The following is a 25,117-nucleotide window of genomic DNA, read 5'->3' as shown; positions in this document are numbered from 1 at the left end:
TGTAGTCAGAAAGCTTTTGGATTTCATCAAAAATATCTTCATTTGTGTTTCAAAGATGAATGAAGGTCTTATGGGTTTGGAACGATATGAGAGTGAGTAACTAATGACAGAATTTTTATTTTTGGGTGAAGTATCCCTTTATTGGATGAAAACCCAATGACCTCAGTGCTGCCTGAGAGGTTAAAAAACGTGTATGGAACAGTTTTGTCATCATGATCGAATCAGTCATGTTTTGGAGACTTGGGACCAAATGGAGGCTCTGAGGGTTCTCAGATGCTGTGTTCCTTAATGAGGGCAGAAATTACTCCAGAGCCCACAACATTTTATGCAGTCTGGAACATGGGTACAGCCTAGGCCTTTTTTCACCGTTCTGATTTTTTTTTTCTTGGTTGGATATGATGTGTAAGTTTGAGTTTCCCAAATCATATGCAAGCTTGTCATTTCTGGCTTTAAAACATCACACGGTTAACTAACTGCCATAGTCTGGTGCTTAACACGTAAGCAATACATTTAGTGATCATTAGTTGAATTGATTGATGGTTTAATTGACTCTCTGGAATCCCTTTTATGTTATGGCAGGCATTCCCTGTTTTCCTGTAAGTGTTTGGTTGCAGTGAAGGTAGGATCTCCTCTCTGGTTAGCTGTCACATTCCCAGACATCGGCTCATAGCTTCTCCAGACAAATACAAGACTCACTTTTTTCCCCCCTTTCTGTAGAGCTGTTTTTGTCAAATGTCCAACTAATGCCCCTTTTGTGATTGGAGGGACAGGCTGAACTCTTATGCTTTAATGACTGTTCTAACTATAACTATAGGAGGGGCTGGAATGTCTTCTGAATGCGCCCTGGATCAGAATTTTCCTTTTAACTCATTTACTAGCAATTAAAATTCAATTTGTTGTTTTTAATGTTATAGTGTTAGAGCCAGTTTTAAATTCCATCTTAGCTGCACCACTTTTGTTCTTTATTATCTATCAACTTCCTTAATTTAATTGTATTTATATGAAAGTACCTTCAGATAGATATGCTTTTTTTATTATGGTATCGATTGAGCTTGTTAACTTTGAGTCCAAGTGTAGCTGTTTTGACCACACATTTTTTTTTTGTTAGGATTTGAAGATTTTTGAATGTAAGTTGATTATTTGGTTATGACTTGCTATGTCTGCTCTCTTTGTTTCTTGATTCTTATCATTTAGTTCTGTGAGCTAACAGACATGATGGAGGTCTGAATAGTAGTAGTGAGCACCAGAATGTTTCTTTGTTAATGTGAATGGTAGTGGAATGAAGGAAGTGAAGGAGTGTTTGTTCTCTATCTGTGCTGTTTGTCTTGGAGTGTATGTGAAGGTTTGAATAATGTCTTATTTCACCTGAAGCCTGTTGTTTTTCCTTTGGGTGTAAGCTGGAACAGGAAAGAGAATGGGTGTTGACTCATCTGAGCAGAATTGAAAGACAGTTCTTGAGATACCTGGTCTTCTAAATAGATACAGAAGTTCAGCACGAGAGTTGAGATTTTTCTTTGAAGTTTTTGAAGTCTCCTATGCTCACCAAAACAGCAATATTGTGATATTACAATATAAAACAGCCTTTTTCTATTTTAATATATTTTAAAATTATGCATAATTAGAAATTATTCATATATGCTGATTTAATGCTAGTTTTACCTTAGATTATATTTGCCATCACCTAGTTTACATATTACATTGTTACGATCCTAAAATTCCAATGTTAAAATCCAAAAATTTTTGCTCAAATCTGATTTTTTTTTTTTTTGTATAGCCGTTCACATTTTAGTTTTAAATGTGGCCAATATCAGATTTCTAGTGTGAACACATCATAGCTATGAACTGACCTGCATACGCAAAAAAAAAAAAACTATGTACAGGGTTGCCAGGTTTTCACTACAAAATCTGCCCAACTGCTTTGAAAAACAACCCACAGTAACAGTGAACTGCATACGCAAAAAAAAAAAAACGAACAGGGTTGCCAAGTTTTCACAACGAAATCTGCCCAATTGCTTTTCAAAACTAGCCCAATCACATTCAGTGGGGTAAATATCACATTAAAGAAGTCGCTTAAACCCATGAATTTGAAAAACAACACACAGCAACAGTGAAAAAGTAGCCCACTTCCACAGAAAAACTGTGGACTTGTAAATGTTTGGACAAAAAAAAAAAAAAAAAACGAACAGGGTTGCCAAGTTTTCGCAACGAAATCTGCCCAATTGCTTTTCAAAACTATCCCAATTACATTCAGTGGGGTAAATATCACATTAAAGTCGTCGCTTAAACCCATGAAGTTGCAAAAAAACAACACACAGCAACAGTGAAAAAGTAGCCCAATTCCATGGAAAGACTGTGGACTTGTACATGTTTGCACAGGGTTGCCAGGTTTTCAAAACAAAATCTGCCCAATTGCTTTTCAAAAGTAGTCCAAAACTAGCCCAATTGCGTTCCAGGGGTAAATATCGCATTAGTGGTGTCGCTTCAACCCACAAAGTTTAAAAACAACCCGCGGTAAAAAAGAAAAAAAGTAGCCCAATTCTGCAGAAAAACCGTTGACTTGGCAACACTTGCGCAGCACGCTGTCACGTGAAGTACACACAAAGGACATGAAGTAAGCAGTTATGCATTTATTTATTGTATGATCTGTCACAGATGCCAGTGTAATTACGAGCAGGCAATATGAAAAATAAAGACAAGGATGTGACAGGAGAAAGCAGAGTTTTAAAACTTTTATGATGAATGTTGATCTAGAGTGATGTAAAAGTTGCATGAATTCCAACATGACTGTTCAGACTGCGGTTGCATTGCAAAACATCTGACCTGTATCGGATTTAGTACCACATATGGAAGTGGCACAAATCGGAATTGAAAAGATCAGATTCCATGTGGTTTGGGCTGTTCACACTGTCATGAGAAAAACCGATCTGAGTCACATACGAGGGAAAAAATGGATTTGGGCCACATTTGGCTACAGTGTGAATGTTGCCCAAGTGCAATTCATAGGTATTCTCTATTTATATCACGTCAGACATGTTTTGAATTTAGCAACCAAAATTGTACCAGTCACATCTGGTGCACAGGTGAAAGTTTATGTCATATGTGCACACCTGCTCAGCCTTTGCAGTGTCCTTACAGATGTTAGCCAGAGAATGATTCACAAACCGTTTCATCTGCTATGATGTCACCGTTGGAACATAGGTTGCCCAACTCGTGAGCAGGTTTTACCCCAGAGGCACACAAATGGTGTCCCTAGATTGGATGACGAGGTTTTGCCCACTCTACGTGGGTGACTGGGTTATTGTGTCTCCCTCTAGAAACAGAGCTTGTCAACATTCCTCCAAACAAAGGCAACAACTGGGCACATGGCCAAAATCTAGCCATTCCGTCGACAGGCTTGAGGGTTTGGTGGCCTTCTCACACTAATGTGATCATTATCAGAACGTCTCAGTACTGTGTTGCTTTTCCACATCCTCCCCACGTTCATTCCATTGAGTAGATTTTTTTTTTTCCGTTTTCCCCATTTCTTTCCCTCTATTTCCCTTTTTCTGGCACATGGTGTACCAGAGAGCTCGGCATTCAGCAGAACATTGCATGCCAGATGCTTCCCTTTGGCACTTTGTCTTGTTGGATTTGTCAGAAAGTTGGTTTCCAATGATGGTTGGCCTTTAGTTTGCAGGCCTTGATTTTTAGATGCTAAATGTAAACTGCAGAGTTCTAAAATTAGGGAAATAAAAGCTACTAGAAATTGAATTTATTTAGGTTAGTAATCCCTTAGAAACTTCCATTCATACCGCACACCAAGCCATTCATGGTGCATGCCAAATCAATTTTAAAAGGGCATTTAAAAAGATTAATTGCTAATCCCTTCAGCATTGGAGAGTATTTGTGTTTTCCTCATTGTGGAAATAAAGATCATTGTGCTTCTGGAATATGGCCTGAAGACGATTTCCTGCTTTGATGCTTAGACTTTGTTTTGGTTCAGACCTGGTGGCTGTCTAACTCCTTTCCTGACCAGAGTCTCGTAAAAAATTGGGCAACTATTTCCTAACAACAACTGATTTTACTATTGTCTGAGAGTTTAGTCTTGCTATTAAGAGGAAAAAATGTGTTCCTTTCTAACCTCCTGGTGTTACCTTTAATTTTTGCCTTTTGGAGCACTTAGGATTTAATATTCTGTGCAGAATTGTTGCTTTACTCACAGTGGAAAATTTGACCAGACTTAGACAACTGTTTTAGCTTCGATGTTTTCTGACTGGTACGAGTGCTACTTTAAGAAAAATATCTAGAATAGTACAGTGTACACGGGTGTAATGATACAGTACATTTTAGCAACTGATTTATCAATCACATAAGACAGAACTATTCAGAAAGGGAAAAAATAGAATGGGCTTTGCCTGCTTTATTATTTCTAACCTATGTAGAATTTAAATTATTTAAAATTTATAAAGTTTATATCCACCTTGCAGAATTTGCAAAATGTTAATTCCTTTACCAAAATAAGAGGGTTCATACAAAATGCATGTTATTTTTTGTGCATTTCAACCCTTTTCAACAGTAACTATGATTTTGAGATCCATGTTTTCTAAGGACAACTGATGGATTCATATGCAACTTTTACAGAAGGTTCTGAAGCATCAATGAGCATTTGAAGGAAACTCGATGCCAGGGGTGTAAACATTTGAATGGAATGAGGATGTGTAAATTTTTTCTTATTTTGCCTAAATATAATTTTTTTTTTTTCATTTAGTACTGCCCTTCAGAAGCTACAGAATATTCTTACATGTTTCCCAGAATATACTTACCTGTTTCACTTACAAAAGTTGCTAAATTTTCCCTGATCTTCAAATTCAAAAAGTTTTCACTTCCCAGCTCTTAATGCATGTTTCCTTCTGAAAGATCAGTATGCGTTTGAACCTTCTGTAAAAGTTGCATATGAGTCCCTCAGTTGTTCTCAGTGTGAAAAGATGGATCTCAAAATCATACAGTCATTGTTGGAAAGGTGCTGAAAAACCAAAGAATTTGTGGGACCTGATGGATTTTTCTGATGAACAGCGGGCAAAAAAAAAAAAAAAAAAACACAGCTGTGGATCATTCAGGTAACAACACAGTATTAAAAATCAAGTGTATGTAAACTTTTGAACGGGGTGATTTTTAAATTAAGCTATTGTTTTCTCTCGTGGACTATATATAAATATCTTTTGTGTGAAATATCTTATTGAGATCAGTACAAAATAAAAAGTAACATGCATTTTGTATGATCCCTCTTATTGTAGTAAAATTAACATTTTGCAGATTCTGCAAGGTGTATGTAAACTTTTGATTTTAACTGTACAAGATCATTATAGTAAAACAGTAACTTATAATATCATTAATCTAAATCATTAATACAGTAGCACACATACAGTGACCATATGAGCGTGTCTGATGTATATTTAGAAAAATATTTTGGCCATTCATCATGGTGCTGCCATTTGCCTCTAAGGCTGTACTTTTTTCTGCTTAAGTTATGTACACATTAGGTGCCTCACATTTGATGTAGGTCCCGGTTGCCCCCCTCCTCACCTCTTAACTAGTCTGGCAAAACAAGCTGTGGCATGTAAAGAGGAACTTTTTGCTTTTCATGCATCTTTCCCCGTCTCCCCCTGGACAAATGATCCTTTATTGTTTCAGAAAAGCCTCAAGGTGTAAGTGTTCTGCAGCTCGAAGTCTTTAATTAAGTTCATTTTTTCCTCATGGGAAATAGATAATGGTTTAAAGTGGCATACTTTGTATCCCAGCATCAGGTTCTAATTGTAGGTAGGGTGGCTGACAGGAGAGTGTGCATGAGAGAGTTTCATGACTAGTTTTGGCTCATGTCCTAAATTCCTTAACTATACTGTTTGTGTGTGTTGCCCAGTTGGACTTTGTCTCGGTCACGAGTGAATGGATTTTTTTGCACGTACTGTATGTCTTCTTTGACACCATTGACCACTGCTTTAGCATTACCTCAGATTCCAAGAAGACATGTCTTAAAGTAGAAAGTGCTTGCTTTGTGGGTTTTTTTTTTTTCAGATGTATATATCTGAAACATTTCAGTAACTGTTCAGTAACATTTAACAACTTTTTTACTTTCTTTTGGTGGGCCATATTTTGAACCCAAAAGTTTTGTTAATGGTAAAGGAAAAGTTCAACTAACAATGATTGTTGTTCCAAACCTGAATGATATTAAAAGGGATAGTTCACCCAAAAATAAAAATTCTGCCGTTAATTACTCGCCCTCATGTCATTCCAAACTCGTAAGACCTTCGTTCATCTTCAGAGCACAAATTAAGATATTTTTGATGAAATCCGAGAGCTCTTTGACCCTCCATAGACAGCAAGGGTGCTACCATGTTCAAGGTTCAGAAAGGTACCAAGAACATTTATAAAATGACATTAGTGGTTCAACTGTAATTTTATGAAGCTACTAGAATACTTTGTGCACAACCCCCCCCCCCCCCAAAAAACAAAACAAAAAAAACCCTAAAACCTAAAATAAAGACCTGAAGACAACAATTATTTTCCCCTGCTTCACCCTTGTGCCATTTTGAAGGAAACCACTTTTCTTCCAAACCCTTTATGACATGAGGGTGAGTAATTAATGACAGAATTTTAATTTTTGGGGTGAACTATCCCTTTATCCCAGTTCATATGAATCCTTTAGAAGCCATTTGATAGTTGTAGTTGTTGTTGTTTCTCTAACAGGAACAGGATAGTAGCTAGGATATTTTTTTATTATTTCTCAATTTTGTGTTCCACAGATGACTGTGAGTAAATGATTGCTAGGTGAAATATTTCTTTAAAACTTCACACGTGAAATTCCAGGGATGCGGTGAACATGTCAAATACCTAAAGCGGTCGCATGCTTTGGAAATGTTTATGGCCCAACAAAGCCATAATCCTCACTTGCTAAACATTTCAGTCACTCAGGTTCCTCCTCTTTCTTGGAGAGCTGATTTCAGATAAGTTGCTCAAGGGAATGTCTACATACAGAATGTTTCACTTACAGACTTTTCCCTGCTTGTTCCTCCAGGTGTTCTGTGTGCTTTGATCTCCTGACAAACTGGTACTTTGAAAAAGAGGGGAGGCTGTACTGTCACAAACACTACTGCGAGAAGTTTGGGGAGCTGTGCCATGGCTGCTCGCTGCTTATGACTGGACCTGCTATGGTAAGAAACACTGTGTGAACTTGTCTGAATTGCATGACAGCGTGTTTGTTTTTCAGAGAGTCCCACTGAGAAAGTAAAGAAACTGACTATCAATAGAATGGTCTTAAGAAGAAGATTTCACAAGGCAAATACTAACCTGCGCAAGAACCACTTAGATAACATGCCATTGTCTCATTCAGTAAATATTTACATGGCTAAAACAAGTGGTCTAATGAAGGCAGGCAAAAGTCAATAAGTGCAGATGTTTTTATGGTACTGAAGAGGTCACTGATAAGGTAAAGGGTGGTTTAAACGTTTCCACTTTTCCACTCCTAATGAATAACATTTGAGTGATGCTTGTGGGAGGAAAGGATATGAAACACACAAAGCTTGAATCCCTCCTTATGAAGTCCTTGCATCAGCATTACAAACTTATTTCTCATACTTATGAGTCCACAATTTGCCGACAGCTATCTTACAAATGATTAAAGCCCTCCTGTATTGGTTCCATCATCCGCTACTGCAGTATAGTTTCAAAGGTGTAAGTTATGATTATCCAAACTGTCATCAGATCAGCTCATGCTAAATTGATGTATCATTGTTTGGCAGACTTGATGGAATGAGTCAAACCAACATAAAAATTCCGTCACTAATTACCCACTCTCATGTTGTTTTGCGAAACATGAAAGATACACTGATTAATGTTTCAGTTGATTTCATCCATACTATGAAAATCAGTTGAACCCAATACTTTCAAGCTCCAAAACGTACATAAATGTACTGATGTTCAAAAGTTTAGGATCAATAATATTTTGAATGTTTTTTGAGTCTCTTATGCTCATCAAGGCTGTATTTATTTGATCAAAAATACAGAAAAAAAACCCAGTAATTTTGTGAAATATTTTTGCAATTACTAATATTGGTTTCCTCTTCTAAAGTACTTTAAAATATAATTTATTTCTGTGAAACAGCACTGAATTTTCATCAGCCATTACTCCAGTCTTCAGTGCCATGTGATCTTCCAGAAATCATATTAATATGCTATTTATAATAATTATAAAAGAAAAAGAAAGAAAGAGAAATGACTGACCCTGGCTCAAACTTTTAAATGGTAGTGTATATTTTAAAACAAAATTTCTATTTTGAATAAACACTGTTCTTTTTAACTTTTTATTTATCAAAGACTCCTGAGAAAAGTATCACAGGTCCCCAAAAATATTAAGCAGAACAACTTTTCCAACATTGATTATAAATCAGCATATTAGAATGATTTCTGAAGGATCATGTGACACTAAAGACTGGAGTAATGTCTGCTGAAAACTCAGCATTGCGTCATAGGAATAAATTATATTTGAAAGTATGTTTTAATTATGTTAATTTCCAATAATATTTCACAAAATTACAGGAACTGTTTCTGTATTTTTAACCAAATAGATACTTTATTGACATAAGAAACTTCTTTAAAAAAAACATTAATAAATGACTGATCCCAAACTTTTAAACGGCAGTGTAGTTTGAAAGGAGTTTTTGCACATTTACATTTATTCATTTAGCAGACGCTTTTATCCAAAGTGATGGAGTCCATACAAACAAATACACAGACTACATCAAATTTAGCAACGAAAACCTTAAACATTAACCAACTTTTAATATCATTGGTGAATGATATTAGCGAGTGAATATTCCAATTAATTTGTATGGAATCATTTCTAGCTTTGTTCTTTTAGAGCTTAAAAGTATCGGATCCCGAGAATATGGACAGCTGTAATATTATTCAAATATTATCTTTGTGATTCTTTCTTCTCCTTTTAGGATATGCAACTCAGTTTTCTCAAGTGTCAAGTAAAACTTGAATCATAGTTGTCTTTGAATCATATCTCTGTCTTGATTTCAGACTAGCTGTTATTGCTGACTATTATAAATGATCTCATTCCTGTAAGCAGTGTGACTGATCTGAAGGCTGGAATGGCCTCAGTGTTGTGTGCCGTTTCATCATGCGTCTGGAATGCCTTTGCATGGGCTTCAATGAGGAGCTTTGTAATTATGACGCTAATGGAAGCCGTATCAATGCACGAGAGAGACTCACAAATCCATCTCTAATGTAAACAAATGAGGTAAAACAGGTCGTTTTTGAATGGCTTAAGAGCGAAAGGAGAGAATTTGCCAGCAAGCAAAACTCATAATGGGCCTTTTCTGTTTGGGCTCGGATTGTCGGATGCCAAGTATTTCTGGTCAGAGTGCGTTGCCAGTTGTGGGCTCAGAAGCACAACCAGCAGGGTGTCAAAACCTCTGAAAGACAGGCAGGGAGAAATCACAACCTCACAGCTGAAGAGCTTGTTTGAATGTGTTTGTGTTTGTGTGCATTTGTTCATAGACCATCCATGAGAATGAAAACACTTTTCTTTGGCTGGATCAAAGTTACTCACTGTTCAGTTTAGTTCATGTCTAAAGCTGCTTTTTAGCACATCACATTCTTAGGCAAGAAACTCTACATGAGAGATTTTTTTTTTTTTTTTTTTAAATCCGTTCTGTGCTCAGTTAGCTGTGGTGATATGACTCCTTGAGTCCTAAGGGAGGGGTGGCTCTTTTACAAAGTACTGCTGGGAAACAGCCTTTCTCACATGCACATTCACACTCTGCTGTAACACACAGACAGGTATGACGTTTGTATGAAACATCATGCTTACTCACAGGTTGATCCAAGTGTCAAGCTGTTCAAATAACTGCCTTTGAGCAAAGCACTGTAAATGTAGACATTAAATATTCAATTACTCTTTTAGCTTCACTGATTACCAGACAGTCAGTTGTCAGTGTGATAAATTAATATGAATATTATTTAGTGTTATGGTATTAAGTAATTTGCAATGGTGAGATGCATTTGTATTTTATGCTAGAATGACCAAGTAGGCATGAATTCCTCTAATTGCCAGTCTACATGTTCTGAACTCTGATTTGGTCTGCATGAGGAGGTGTGGCTTCCCCAGTCGAGAAATTACCCAAGAATTTGGTTCGTCAAGCCCCCGGACCGTTGATTCACAGCTCAGTAAACATAACTGCTAATCTGTCTTTTGTGGTTCACATTAAATGAAACCTCAGCGTGACCTCATACTTTCTCCATTCAGCCAGAATGAATGAAAGGAAGAGCCAGAGGGTTATTGGTTAAACAATTTTCCATTCAAAAGTTCATTTTTATTCCATAACCTTTGCTGATTGGCAGTTCTTTTTATATTGAATTTATATGAATAAGTGAGTGTGGGCAAACTATGCGTGTATGATTGGGGATAAAAGCTACTAAGAATTTGGTATTGTGACTTTGTTGGTAGTTGTGCTATATGGGCCATTCTACAGAATTAGTGCAAAGTCAGAGTTGGAAACATCTTGAAAAAAGTATTTTCCACAAATTTTGTATGTATGCAAATAGTACAATATCAAAGGTACACATTTCTAGTAATTGTGGAGTTTTGTAAATATATATTTTGCCATTTCGTTAAAAAGTTTTAGAGGTAAATCAATAATTACAATTTTAACAGTATTTCAAGTGAGATGAGTTGTATTTTGAATAGTTTTCTTTGTAAAAGGCAAGAAGATCATACTGATTTCAAAGTTAAGGATTCATTAGTTTGAATATACATTGAACCAGACATTATCATAACATCTTGATAATTGAGCATACTTTATTTTTGACAAAACATCTCATGTTTCGGTCGTGACGGCACATTTTCAGTAGTGACAGTAATGTTTTGGTAGCGACCACATCACATTACAGAATTATAACTCTCATACTAAAACACTACTAAAACATACTAAAATATTAATAGTTTGCATAACTGTACTAATTTTCCCCCCCCCTCAAATAAAGGATTATGTGTTCCCTTTTGTCACAATCAAAACAATAATGACATGTTTTGGTTATGACTGTTATAGATAGACAATTATAGATACTTTTGGGCCCTGCCCTGAACATTTGTGCACGTATAAAAAAAACCTAAATATTATGGAATAACACCCAAAAAAAAAAGTGTTTAATTGCAGAAAAAAAAGGTGTTTGGTAGTGACATTCCTTAAAGTTACACACAGATTTTCAGACTTTTGAACACATTTATCTGAAAATGATGGGACCCATTTACTCACCATGTACCTATGAGAGAATATTTCCTAATCATACATTTAGTGGTGTACTTAAAATCAGCATCAGCCAATGGACTAAAACATGGACTGTTTTGGTAGAGACATGAAAATGTGGGACACATTTTTTTTTGTTTTACAATAGGATTCATAATTTACAAAAGAAATATGCATTTGTGCATTTGATTTGTGGAACTGTATTTTTGCTAACGACTAGTGAATGGATATTTATGGTTATTGTATTTCCAGATTAAAATGTTGTGTGTGGTTGCATATTTGAAGGTCTTTTCCAGTTTAAACATTTCTCAGGGTGAAACGTCAAAGAAAGAAAGTAAAAAGAAACTCCAGAGCTTTCTTGTAAATTAATATTTTCTACGATTTATGGAAGGGAGGTCAAAGCGTGAGCCTGCATTAGATAGAGGTAGAAGGTGTTAAACAGAGATTGACACGAATGATGTGTTGTCTAAGGGCATGGGAGCACCGCTGTGGGGAAGGGGCTGGCAGCCTTATGTCACTTCTGATAACAGACAGGCCTAGACACTTGCAGGTGTTACAGAAAAAGACAGCGCACACCCTCACGTCACTGTTAAAGAACGCAGACTGAACCAAGACAGTGCACCGACACAAAGCAGATGAAGCACAATGAAGGCATGATCCACCACGCCTGGGCTTGGCAGAGAGGAATCTGCATACACAGTGCATAGGAGTATCCCAGAAATACTCTATCTGGACCACTGAAAGGGCTGGTGTTGCTGGCACTGAGGATTATCTATTGGGATGTCTATTGTGCACTTTTGGAGTGAATTCATAAGGCATTATGGCTGTGTTCTGATGTGCACTGGGCATTCCTGTGTTTCAGGTGGCAGGAGACTATAAATACCATCCTGAATGCTTCGTGTGTTTAAGCTGCAGGGTGGTAATTGAGGATCAGGATACCTATGCTTTAGTGGAACGTACCAAACTCTACTGGTGAGTAACTGTACACATTTCACCTCCAAACTATAAGTGTAATATTTGTAGACTCTAAACTGTAGTGATAATTCCTGTGTTGACTTTACATATCATAGCTAGGGTGACCAGATGTTGTGGTTTTATGACGTGTGTCCTGGTGACAATTCCCAAAAAAAAAAAAAGGGAAATATGTCCCAGTTTCAGTTTTAGCTCACTGACTTTTTATTTTAGATAACCATCTACAATATCTGGTATCATTTGTGTTGTTTACTAGGATGATGGCACATCTGTTTTTGAAAGCTAAACTAAACAAAATCTATTAATTTCTTGTGCAATGCATGAACTTTTTAATGCACATCTGGCTTTTTAAATGTATTTTATAAATTAAAATAAACAGGTCAATTTATTCAAGAATAAAGCACCAATTTAAATAAAAATGGTTTTATGTACACACATTTGTTTTATTCATGTTTCACAAATAAGGCCCATTAGTTCCAAGTTTTACTGAAGAAACATCATGTTTTGCAAACTACCCATGAGTAGCCTTCACATGTTAATTAGTTAAAATGTGGTAACTTAAATGCATATTCGAGTACAGGTAAGCAGTTATATTTAATACGATAATCATCTCCTAATTATGTATAATTTTTTTAATGGCGTTCTAAACTTTTTATATGATTCAATTTGCTATTTTGTCTGCTGTTTATCTTCATTTGTTGTTTTCAGTAAAGCACAGGCAGGCTGACACACATTCGAGTGTTATAACATGTCTAGAGGTGCTTTGCTCTTGTCAGGTCTTGCCTGAAAGTTTAGGTCCTAAAATTTTCTAACCCCATTGAGGCTTTTCAACTTCTCTCCCTCACACAGTGGTAAATGCTACAAGCAGGTGGTCCTGACACCGATGTTGGAGAAGCGTGGTTTGGCCGACTCTCCAACAGACCTGCTCCCTCATACGGTGACTCTGGTGTCCATGCCCTCTGCCACCAATGGCAAAAGGGGTTTCTCTGTTAGTGTGACTAGAGACTGCACCAGTGCCACGGCCAGTGTCCAGGTCAAAGAGTAAGTAAAGACATGCAGAGTAAACAATTGATGCATCCGCCAATTACTCTTGCTTGAGATCTTCGTTTGAGTCCTAGTTAAGCAATCAGTCAAATAGTGTCGCTGAAAAACATTTGGAATAATAGAGACTTGGTTAAGTTATTTATCACCTCGAAGATTCACCACAATGCGGCCACACCCAATACCAGAGACACATGGAATGTGTTGCATAACTGTGGTGATACGACCGCTTGTGTTGGACTGAGGGCACAAACTGCCACTTTCTTTTTGTGTTGTTCAGATCTGAAAACATAAAAGAAAGCTATGAGATATATCTCATCATTCTTAAACTGTCTTCTCATGATGGACATCTTCCAAAATCTCATCCTTACAGGGTCAGAGGGATGCATATTAGTCCAGAGGTTCGGAACGCCATCCATGTTGGGGACCGAATCCTGGAGATCAATGGACTCCCGGTGTCAGCTCTGATGGAAGAGGAGGTACTTTCCATTTTTTTTTACTACTACCATGCTTGATACTAACTTTAAGGTGAAATGGTGCCAACGTTAACTTGTTGAAGCAATGAGGAACAGCATGACAAGCGTTTGGAATACAAACTCATAAAATAGCTTGTCCCAGCACATACAATGACACTCCTTTCATACCATGGTAATTACTTTAACCTGGTCTTGCATTGAATTTACACTACTCCCTAGAAAAAGGCTGGGTTTTGTTATATGGCTTTGATGTGTGTTTTTTTTTTTATCATAATTCAAATGACACTTCATTCTTTCGTCATTGACATCTGTTTTGTCAAAGCTTAGGATATTTCTTAATGTTGCAGAAGCAGTATTTAGTTTTCTTAAGAATAAAATGTAAGTAGTCATGCATGAGTTTGACTTTGTAATGCATACCTATGTTGGGAGGTTTGTCTATGTAGTGTCTTGTACTAAAGTGACTTGTCAACTCCTATGTAAATGCTTTGCATTCTCGTCGTGCATTTGTAAATGCAATTTCATTTTCCCACCATTTCTCCTTAACGTCTGAATTCCACTGCTTCACTTCTGTTGTCATGGATTTGTGCTTTAATTTAATCATGTACAAGGAGGTTTTTGGACTGACTTTGTTTGGCAGCCATCTGCCCAATGTAATGAGCAGCCTGAAGTCCTGTAATCCTAAAAATGGAACATCGAAAGTCCTGAAGTGAACATAATCACAATTACAGAGAGCTTAGATGTCTTCATTGCTGCATGTCTAGATTTGTCGACCTAAAATTTCTGAATATCCAACATGTTCCACTGTTCGTTTGTATTACATAATCCTAAAGGATTAGTTCACTTCCAGAATAAAAATTTCCTGAGAATTTACTCATCCCCAAGTCCAAGATGTTCATGTCTTTCTTTCTTCAGTCAAAAAGAAGTTAAGTTTTTTTGAGGAAAACTTTTCTATGAAGTGTACTTTGATTGACCAATGAGTTGAAGGTCCAAATTGCAGCTTCAAAGGGTTCAACACGAACCTAGCCAAAGAATAAGGGTCTTATCAAGTGAAACGATTGGTCATTTTCTAAAAAAAAAAGATACTCTTTAACCACAAACACTCGTCTTGCACTACCTCTGCGATGCATATCTTCACGCATTGAGTAATCATGTTGGAAAAGCCACTTGGGGTGAGTTCTTCGCTTCGGTTCAAAACCTACTGTAGGGTAGGGTGAAAAACTTTGTCAGACATTGTTGTTTCACCTATTTTGTAAGGGGGTTTTGACATTCTTTGTAAGGTCGAGCTAGTGTGAGACAAGCGTTTGTTGTTTCACTAGATAAGACCCTTATTCCTCAGCTGGGATTATGTAGATCCCTTTGAAGCTGCATTGAAACTGCAATTTGAACCTTCAACCTGTTAGCCACCATTGAAGTCCACAATATGAAGAAAAATCCTGGAATGTTTTCCTCAAAAACCTTCATTTATTTTCAACTGAAGAAAGAAGGACATCATCATCTTGGATAACATAGGGGTGAGTAAATTATCAGGAAATTTTTATTCTGGAAGTGAATTAATCCTTTAAATTCAGTTTAGCTTTAAAGGCTTATCTTTTGCACCTTTAAAAGGACCTTTTGTGTGGCGCCAGCTTTGACTGGGAGGAAAATCAATGTTATCTAGGTGAACAGCACTAATGCACAATACTGAAGTTTTATGACTTAATGCTGTCCTCTAGCATTTATTGTTGTTGTGACCCTTATCAAAGCAACCAAAGTGTATATGACCTTCTAAATTTGGATTGGTCGTTCCAGGTGGAGGACCTGATCCATCGGACCAGTCAGACACTGCAGCTGTTAATGGAATATGATCCAGTCAGACAGCGACTGGACCGACTTCGCTTGGGCTCTTCTCGCAATCAGTTGGGTGTCCCTGCGGCCTCCCGTATGCGTATGTCCTCCTCGGCAGATGCTGAGATTGAACGAAGTGACTCAGCAGACAGTGGGACATTAAAAAGGAGGTCCCTGAGGTAACTTATGTCCTCTAATCAGGTGGAGCACAATTCATTTCCATTTTTGAGTCCAAGTGGATGTGGACATGAAGATGGTGAACTTTACACACTTGTTTATCCTTGGGTTTGTACAGAATGAATACCTTTATCTTGTGTGTTGTAGACGTAGCAACAGCATCTGCAAGTCTCCAGTCTCGTCATCTCCTAAGGACCCTCCGTTTTTAACTCGAGATATCGGGCGCTCAGAATCCCTCCGGTCTCCTTCCAGCTGCTCCCACCGTATCTTCCGTCCCTGTGACCTCATCCATGGAGAAATTCTTGGAAAAGGCTTCTTTGGACAGGCCATCAAGGTGTGCATATGTTTAACAACAACATTTTCTGTGCATTGCATTGTCCAGGAGGTTTTCACCGGATCCTTAGGTGTTGTCTTAAAGAGCTGCTCTTCTGCAGTGAACTGCAATGAAGCTTGGTTCTGTGTTGGAAGACATTCTACAGTTATGAATTGTGGTTCCTTACTGATTCTATTATCCAACAACATCGCTAAAGCATTTCTTCTGACTTGGAATAAGTTCAGTAGTGTCATAGTAGTTCCATTCAGCAATTCCATTCACAGTTAGCAGAAGAATGCAGATGAAGTTCATTTAAAGTATTTGGTTTCAATATTTTTGAAGAGTCAGAAATAATTCAAGTTCCAAACCTAATACTGTGTAATAATTTTTCTTGTAGGTGACTCATAAAGCCACAGGTGAGGTGATGGTCATGAAGGAGCTGATCCGCTGTGATGAAGAGACACAGAAAACGTTCCTAAAGGAGGTATAAAGATCCCTTTCTTTCCCACAAGTACTTCTCATTTGTCTGATTACCACGTCATTTTTTCCTTTATCTCTCCATATCCACTTTTATTCCTTCCATCCCTTTGTTGTCTGCTCAGGGTCAGTATCAGGGTGTGATTTAAATAAAGCAGATAAAACAGATCCATGTGGCGCCGGACACAGTATTGCTGTAGCGTTTTTTTTTCCAGAGGAAAAGAGACTTAGTCTTAGATTTATCCAGAATGTATTTAGCATGAATCATTTTGAGGATCTCTCTCTCTCTCTCTCTCTCTTCCAGGTTAAAGTGATGAGAAGTCTTGAACACCCACACGTTTTGAAGTTCATTGGGGTTTTGTACAAGGACAAGCGGCTTAATCTGATAACAGAGTTCATTGAGGGAGGCACTCTGAAGGATTTTATCCGAGACACGGTGCGTCCTGATTTTAAAATCCCTTTTTTCCCCTTTCCTCTTGCTTCTAGAAAAGGGCTGTATATCATCTGTTAGTGTTTTAGTCTTTGTCACTGTCTCCGTTCACCTGAGATGAACTTTGTAAAGAGGAATGGAGAGGGACAGGGAATAGGGACTGGAAAATACAAACAGTCAGTGAAATGAGAGGAAGAAACGCAGTTGTGTGGTTGCAGTGGATGAGAGATAAAGGAGGTATGAAGTGTTTCCAGGTGAGAGGGATTCTAGTGAGAATGTTTTCCAGATCACCCACTGGGTTTGCTTCAAAATATGGGTTTCAACACCAAACATAAGGATAACAGATGATATACCTCTCTTGTTCAGTCTTTCATTGTGTCTCTAATGTGCTATAATGTTTTCTATAAAAGTGTGTCTGTAATAAGTGGCTGCCGTTATGTAACGACTTCCTCTCTAATTCACGGACAGCATAGCGTGCTGTCACACTGGGATGTATTATAGTGTGGTTACAAACTAGGCCAGCAATGCATCTCTGTCTCTCTGTCCCTACAGGACTCATTCCCATGGGAACAGAGAGTTAGTTTCGCAAAAAGCATCGCATCTGGAATGGTGAGTGGGCTTCTGGGTCTGCACACATATAACTTTGCAAACAACATAAGCTATTGTTATACAATGTTTGAGGCACTTTTGGATCAGAGTTGACAGTTATAGTCAGTATGGTTTTGGATGTTAAAAACATTTTCCCATCCCAGCTTAATATTCAGAGACTAAAAGTAAGACTTCCGTAGGTTGATTTTGCCTGTGAAGTGTAAACACTGTGGCTCTGGTACTATCAACATGTTGTTTTAGTGTCCCAACCCATGAGTTTGGGGTGGGACTATCATTTGTCAATAACAAGGACTATTTGAAAACAGTCATAATTTTGCATTATGTCTGGTGTCATTAGAGGAGAAAAGACTTTGTGCCTAAATTCATTCATCCAGTTGAAAGATCTTTATGGAGTAACATTTCAGAAATGGGAGGCAAGTCTCCTAACCATAAATTGACCAGTAATATAAACTGTCTCTTGTTGTGATTTATTTTTTATATATATATTTTTTTTACTTAAACCAAGCACATCAGGACATTATGTATCCCTGCCCACTGTAAAAAAAATATTTAAAAAAATAAAATTGGATCATGACTATTCCACATTAATAGTGTTTTAATTTGGAATGTACAATATATCTGCACCATATTGGTTATCTACAAATATTGGCATCTTTTACATTACATTTACTTTTACATTACATTACTTATACATTATCATTCTGATTTGCTGTTCAATAAACATTTTTATTATTATAATCAATATTTAAAATGGTTAAGTACATTTTTTTTTCATGATTCTTTGATTAACAAAAAGATCCAAAGATCAGCATTTATCTAAATGAAAAGCTTTTGTAACATTATACACTATACCATTCAAGCTTGGTGTGTGTAAATATACAAATAAAAAAAGAAAATGTAGAAATTAACTTTTATTTAACAAGGATGCTTTAAATTAATCAAAAGTGATAATAAAGGCATTAATAATGTTACAAAAGATTTCTATTTCAGATATATTCTGTTCTTCACTACTTTCTATTCATCAAAGAAACCTGAAAAAATCTACTCTGCTGTTTTCAACATAAAAAAATAAATAATATATTTTTTTTAGCAAATCATAATATTAGAATGATTTCTGAAGAATCATGTGACTGGAGTAATGATGCTAAAATTCAGCTTTGAAATCACAGGAATAAATTACATTTTAAAATATATTCAAATAGAAAACAGTTATTTTAAATAGTAAAATTATTTCAAAATTGTACTGTTTTTGCTATACTTTGGATCAAACAAATGCAGGCTTGGAGAGCATAAGATAATTATTTAAAAAAACAAGTATTCAAAAAGTAATAAAATGTAACTTTAATCAAGTAATTGAAACACTACTTTTTACATTTCAAACAGGGTAACTTGTAATCTGTAATCTATTACATTTCTAAAGTAACCTTCCCAACACTAGTCATCTCCACCATCACGTACATCTTAAATTAGACCTGTTTGAGTGCTTGAGAAGACAGACAAGCAACTTCCTGTTCAGCAGGAGGATTTGTTATGTCCTGTTGCCTAGCGCTGCTGATGCACCACTTCAGTTTTTGTCTATTTGTCTTCTTGTTGTAGTGGTGATCAAAAGGTTGTAGACATCTCATGCAATTCTGTCTTTCTTCTTTCTGCTCTTATCTGATTTAGTCATTTTCTTATTCTTTCAGGCATATCTGCATTCAATGAGCATCATACATCGAGATCTCAACTCTCACAACTGCCTGGTCAAACTGGTACGGGAGGAGTTTCACCCATTCCACATATTAACTCAGATCAAAGTCTACACTTGCTTGGCCTTGCTTGGGGAGCCCAGGGCCTAGAAACAGGTTTTCATAATCAAGAATAACTGACAGGCTTGTGTCAGCACAAACAAGATGACTAAAGTAGACAAGTACCCAAAAACAAGTTACGTAAGAACACTTGAGCAGGAGAGAGAAGATCGGTTCACACTTGAGGATTGTTTAGTTAGTGGTTGCTCACTTGTTTAGTTAGTGGAGCGAAGATAAGACAGGAAATGCTGTCTGACCCCGACTGACCTCAGTGTTTCACGTATCCTGAGTGAATCACTTATGACAAGCTATTTAAAGAGCCTTCTATAGGAGAACAAACAGCATGCCTTTGGGGCTTAGTTAAACATTTAGACAAGCGCAAATAGTTTAAAGCTAGGATTGACTACTGGTGTTATCAACATCTTTCTTTTATACCCTACGATTGTTTTTTGAGTTATACGTGTTGTTTTTCTTATTTATTGTGTGGGTTTATTTTCTTTTTTTAGGTTCCTTGATACTTAAACTTATATCATACCACTAGCAACTCTCATGCTAAACGTTTTTGCACATTAAAGATGTTTTATCTGTTCTTCTTTACTTGTCTGACACCTGCAGGACAATACGGTCGTGGTAGCAGACTTTGGTCTGTCTCGTCTAATCATGGAGGATAAGGTCAAGCAGCCACCCCCTGACAAACCCACCAATAAGAAAAGACTGTTTAGACGCATTGACCGTAAGAAACGCTACACAGTGGTGGGGAACCCATACTGGATGGCTCCAGAAATGCTCAATGGTGAGAAGGGAGTATTACACCGAAGATAGTGCTTTACTAAGACTCTAGCTTAGATTTTGCTCATGTAATGAATTGTGGGAATGTTGCCAGTGGTTAAAGATCAATTGGACAAAAAGGCTGTTCATATCAATCTAGAGTTCAAGCTCAGGTTTAACGTAAATGCTTGATTTTGAAATGAGGTTAGTAGTACCACTTTTAACCCTGAATTGTGGTGTCAGAGATAAAATGTTAAACATTAAGTTGGTTAAACCCAGGTAGAAATAAAATATTTTTGAATGCACTAAAAAAAACTTAAATACAAGGAAGTACATTTGTAATACATTCTTATTTTTTGTGCTAACTAAAGTTGTAAGTGTTAGAACTATACATTTAATTAGTGTATTTATAGTGTATATGTCAGTAGTATGCCTACTTCAGTGCACTTGAAAAAAAATACTAAATACCACTAATACTTAAATAGATTTTTTTAGTTCATTGAAATAAAGTATACTACTGCAAAAACATACAGAGAAGTTTTATTAGCGTATTTTATTTTTTAAAAATGTACTTTGAATTCTTAAATTTGTTAAATCTTAATAGACTTCTTATAGTAATCCAACATTTAAATGAAATTGATTTTTTTTTTAAATATATTACTAATGTACTAGTTCTAAGTACATTTTCCCAACTGTGGTACTTACACTTAATGTATAAGTGCACTTAATATAAATGCACTAGTTAGCACTAACAGTAAGTAGTCATATATAATGACGTACTAATAGTGTACTATCTGAAGACACCATTACCATGTAGTTAAGTATAATCAAATAAATGGAATATTAACCGTTACAATACATTTGAAGGTAATTAATGTATACAAATATGTGGGCAATGCATTCTAAATACATTTTGTATATATTTATGATATTATTTAATATATATTTATTATTTTATTGAATTTATAATTCATAAGTCTATTTTTTTGCATAATGAGTATATGTGACCCTGGACCACAAAACCAGTCTTAAGTAGCACTGGTATATTTGTAGCAATAGACAAAAATACATTGTATGGGCCAAAAAAAAAAAAAATATTGATTTTTCTTTTATGCTAAAAATCATTAGGATATTAAATAAAGATCATGTTCCATGCAGACATTTTGTACATCTTCTGCCAAAAATATATAAAAACTTAATTTTTGATTAGTAATATGCATTGCTAAGAACTTAATTTGGACTACTTTAAAGGTGATTTTCTCAATATTTAGATTTTTGCAACCTGTAGATTCCAACTATTTTCAAATGGTTGAATCTCGGCCAAATATTGTTGTCATATAACAAACCATACATCAATGGAAAGCTTATGATGGTGTATAAATCTCAGCTTTCAGATGATGTATACATTTCACATACTTAAGTGTATGATACATGGGTTCAGGTGTACTACAAGTGGTAACTAAATACATTTTTTTAATAAAGAGATAATACAGCATGTTAAAAGCCCGTTTTAGTTGATATTAATGGTGTTACAGGGCTCGAAATTAACTTTTTTACTTGGTAGCACTGGTGCTCCCAACTTCAAAAATTTAGGAGCACTAATTTCTTTTTAGTAATGCGCCGATCTTGATTCTTTATGGTCGATTCTGATTGCAGATGTTTTACAAGCAAATGGGCTGATTCTGAAAGCCTTTTTTATATATTTATTTTACGCCTTAAGCAAGGAACAAGAATTAATGAAAATATGAGTACATGAACAAGATGTTTGTTTTCTCTATTATAGGTACAGCCATTTAAATTAGAGGCAACCACTGCATTTTTAAACAATCTACAGTATAAACAACGAAAAATAAATGACACAGTTGTTTCTTAGTCATGTAGACAATAAATGCAGGCATGATCAAAGTAGGCTACTCTTTCAATATTCAAAGTGCAAATAGAGACCGAATTTTTCAAGCATGATAGAGATATAGACACTACACAACTTATTACAGCCCACATACTAATAACAGCCTAGATATTTTATGTAGCCTAATTTGCGCGCATTGGGGAGTCGCTCTCTAAACGTAGGGCATTAAAATTGCTTTTGAATGCGCGTGCGCGTTTTACTTTTGGTTTCGTTTTAACGATTGCGCGAAACTCTCGACGGCGCGGAGCGTGCATTCTACAATACAAGAGATTACTTTAACAAAACCATTTGAAAGTGGGAGGACACCAACGGGATTTTGAAAAGTGTGTCCCGAGTGGAAATTACGCCCCTGCGTGAGTGGAACTCTGCCGCTGAGTTATCATTTGATGTGAATGTATGCCGCGTTGTACAGTATATTGAGACGGAGGCGGCAGAATTGTATCCGACAGAATGTAACGTTACGCTGTAGCACGAAATATAGTAGATTTCTTCAAAAGCAGATTGTGGAGACTTTTTAATTGTCCACAATCAAAGGAGAAAACAGCGAAGCTGTCACTGTATCAGCTCACAACAGTCTGTGCAGAAGTTAGGCTAGCGAAAGTTTTGTAAAGAAATGAAACCAAGTCGCACCACAACAATTTCTCGCACTCGCACAAATGCTCCCAAATATAATTTGAGGTCGCGCAGTTTAAATTTTGGGAGCATATGCGACCAAAACGGTCCCAATTTTGAGCCCTGTGTTATAAAATAGCACAGTTGAGTACACTTAGATGTTCCTAAGATTGTCTTAAGAAGTACTTTATATAAGTTTTACTATATTAAGTACAAAATTAGTGCACAAAAATAGAGCAGTTTAAGTACATTATGGAAGTGTACTAAGTGTATTGAAATTAAATGTATTTGTGCACTTTTTTTCAACTAAACAATGATTGCTTCTTTAAATGTTAATGATAATCTGGTAATCGCAGAAAGACACATGCTGTGTCTAAAAGATATAAAAAGGTCAAACGGTGATGCAAAATGCCTTCACTAGAATGGTGTACTTCCTCTTTGTTAATTTCATTTAACAGTTTAATTGCATATAATTAAATAAAATCACCTTTATAATTGCTTTCTGAAACTTTTGTGGTCAAGTTTTTATTTATTTATTTATTTATTATTTTGTTCCTTTGTGTGTTGCTCCAGGTAATTGGCATAGTCTGCTGTAAACATGCGTGTTTTTGAGTTGTTCTTGTTTTTCTTGATGGATCTCTTTTATCTGTGTGTAAACAGGCAAACGCTACGATGAGAAGGTGGATATTTTCTCCTTTGGCATTGTACTTTGTGAGGTAAGAGTCTTTTGTTGTGGTAAACATCTCTGATTTTATGAGGACAGCATGTGCTCTTGGACCTGTCATTTATGTAAATGCTTGCATACGAATGTCAGAATGCCAAAAGCAAATGTTGTGTTTGACTGGTTTGAGTCAAAACGGCTTTATTTAATTCTCAGTTATAGAAAGTTTCATGTTTATTTAATTTCCATTTGTCCTTATTCATTTTGAACTCTTGTTTTGGTATAGATTATCGGTCAGGTTTACGCAGATCCCGAGTGTCTCCCGAGAATGCTGGATTTTGGGCTCAATGTGAGAAAATTCATTGAGAAATTTCTTCCTGAGCACTGTCCTCCTGCTTTCTTCGCATTGGCTGTGGCCTGCTGTGATCTCACCCCTGATAACCGGTGAGTGCCACTGTGTTTTTTTACTTTTTTCAGCAGTAATAGACGAATTTGGAGTAGATGTTACAGTTACGTCACTTGCAGCTATGTGCACACAGTGGTGGCAGAAAAACACTGGTAACAAGTGGAGGGAAACGGGTAAAATCCATGGAATAAGAGAGATGTGCCTTTGGATGTCAGAATTGGTGTGCAAATCATTTTTATAGAATACTGTCGTCAAAGACGCCATTTGAAACTAAAGGCAGATGTTTAAATGGACATTTATTGGATAAATTAATGAATGAAACATGCTACGATTACTCTACTTTTAAAGCATAAATTTGATTTAAACAATAGGTCTATTTGTTCCTATTTTATCTCACAATCTCAGATTTTTTTTCGTAAATGCAAGTTTATATCTCGTATTTCAGACTTTATATCTTAACTCAAGTTGGAATGTAAACTCATGAATTTGAGCTAAGAATAAAAGAGAATGACGAGTTGATTTTTCTTATTAAAATTAAGAGAGATAATCTCTGAATTGCAAGATTAAAGTCATAAATTTGAAATATAAAAGTCACATTTTTTCACTTTTTTTTATGGCTTCTATAGACTGCTACTTGAAAACTGTCATTTTCTGCCACAAAAAAAAAACACTGTTTGCAAACACAGAATTGGTCTATATTGAAGGATAGTTTAAAATGGAAACAATAGGTTCTTTCTCACCAAGACAGATGTGAATTGATCATTTCCCTGGGGTGGTGTAGAGTTATGACTAATGATCTACGCTGGTAAAAGTTGCAGGTTTAAACCTTGAACTGGGGTTTTCAGAGTAGTATCAAGAAGAATATTTTTATTCAGCAAGGATGCTATAAATTAAAAGTCACAGACTATTTTGTGAATGTATTGTTCAAATAAATGCTGCTTTTGAATTTTCTATTCAGCAAGGAATCCTGAAAATAATGTATTATGGTTTCTACAAAAACATTAAGCAACCGTTTTCAACTGATAATAATGAAAAATGTTTCCTGAGCACCAAATTACCATATTAGATTTTATTTTATTTTTTAAGGATCATGAGACACTGAAGACTGGGTTAAGGGCTGCTGAAAATTCAGCTTTGCCAATACGGGAATTAATAACATTTAGAAATATATTACTTAGATTAAATGTGTGATTTTGAATTGTAATGGTATTTTACAATATTATAACTTTTACTTTTGGATCAATTAAATGCATTCTGACCTCAAACTTTTGGACAAACTTTCATCTAGATACGGGACCCTGGACCACAAAATCAGTCTTAAGTAGCACAGGTATATTTGCAGCAATAGCCAAAAATACATTGTATGG

General features: G+C 36.1%; 1 protein-coding gene across 1 annotated transcript in view; it reads left to right on the top strand.

Moving 5' to 3' along the window:
• limk2 (LIM domain kinase 2) overlaps positions 1-25,117 on the top strand; it is a 30,106-nt gene that overhangs the window by 3,057 nt on the left and 1,932 nt on the right. The window contains exons 3-15 of the mRNA XM_073839732.1: positions 7,052-7,187; positions 12,151-12,260; positions 13,110-13,301; positions 13,675-13,780; positions 15,566-15,780; positions 15,926-16,112; positions 16,489-16,575; positions 16,873-17,004; positions 17,551-17,607; positions 19,293-19,358; positions 20,010-20,187; positions 23,344-23,399; positions 23,631-23,788. Of these exons, the coding sequence (XP_073695833.1) occupies positions 7,052-7,187; positions 12,151-12,260; positions 13,110-13,301; positions 13,675-13,780; positions 15,566-15,780; positions 15,926-16,112; positions 16,489-16,575; positions 16,873-17,004; positions 17,551-17,607; positions 19,293-19,358; positions 20,010-20,187; positions 23,344-23,399; positions 23,631-23,788 (1,680 nt within the window). The remainder of the gene's footprint in view (positions 1-7,051; positions 7,188-12,150; positions 12,261-13,109; positions 13,302-13,674; positions 13,781-15,565; positions 15,781-15,925; positions 16,113-16,488; positions 16,576-16,872; positions 17,005-17,550; positions 17,608-19,292; positions 19,359-20,009; positions 20,188-23,343; positions 23,400-23,630; positions 23,789-25,117) is intronic.

Source organism: Garra rufa, chromosome 5, assembly GCF_049309525.1.
Source record: "Garra rufa chromosome 5, GarRuf1.0, whole genome shotgun sequence".
Lineage (NCBI taxonomy): Eukaryota > Metazoa > Chordata > Actinopteri > Cypriniformes > Cyprinidae > Garra > Garra rufa.
This window is presented reverse-complemented; position numbering and strand designations above follow the sequence as displayed.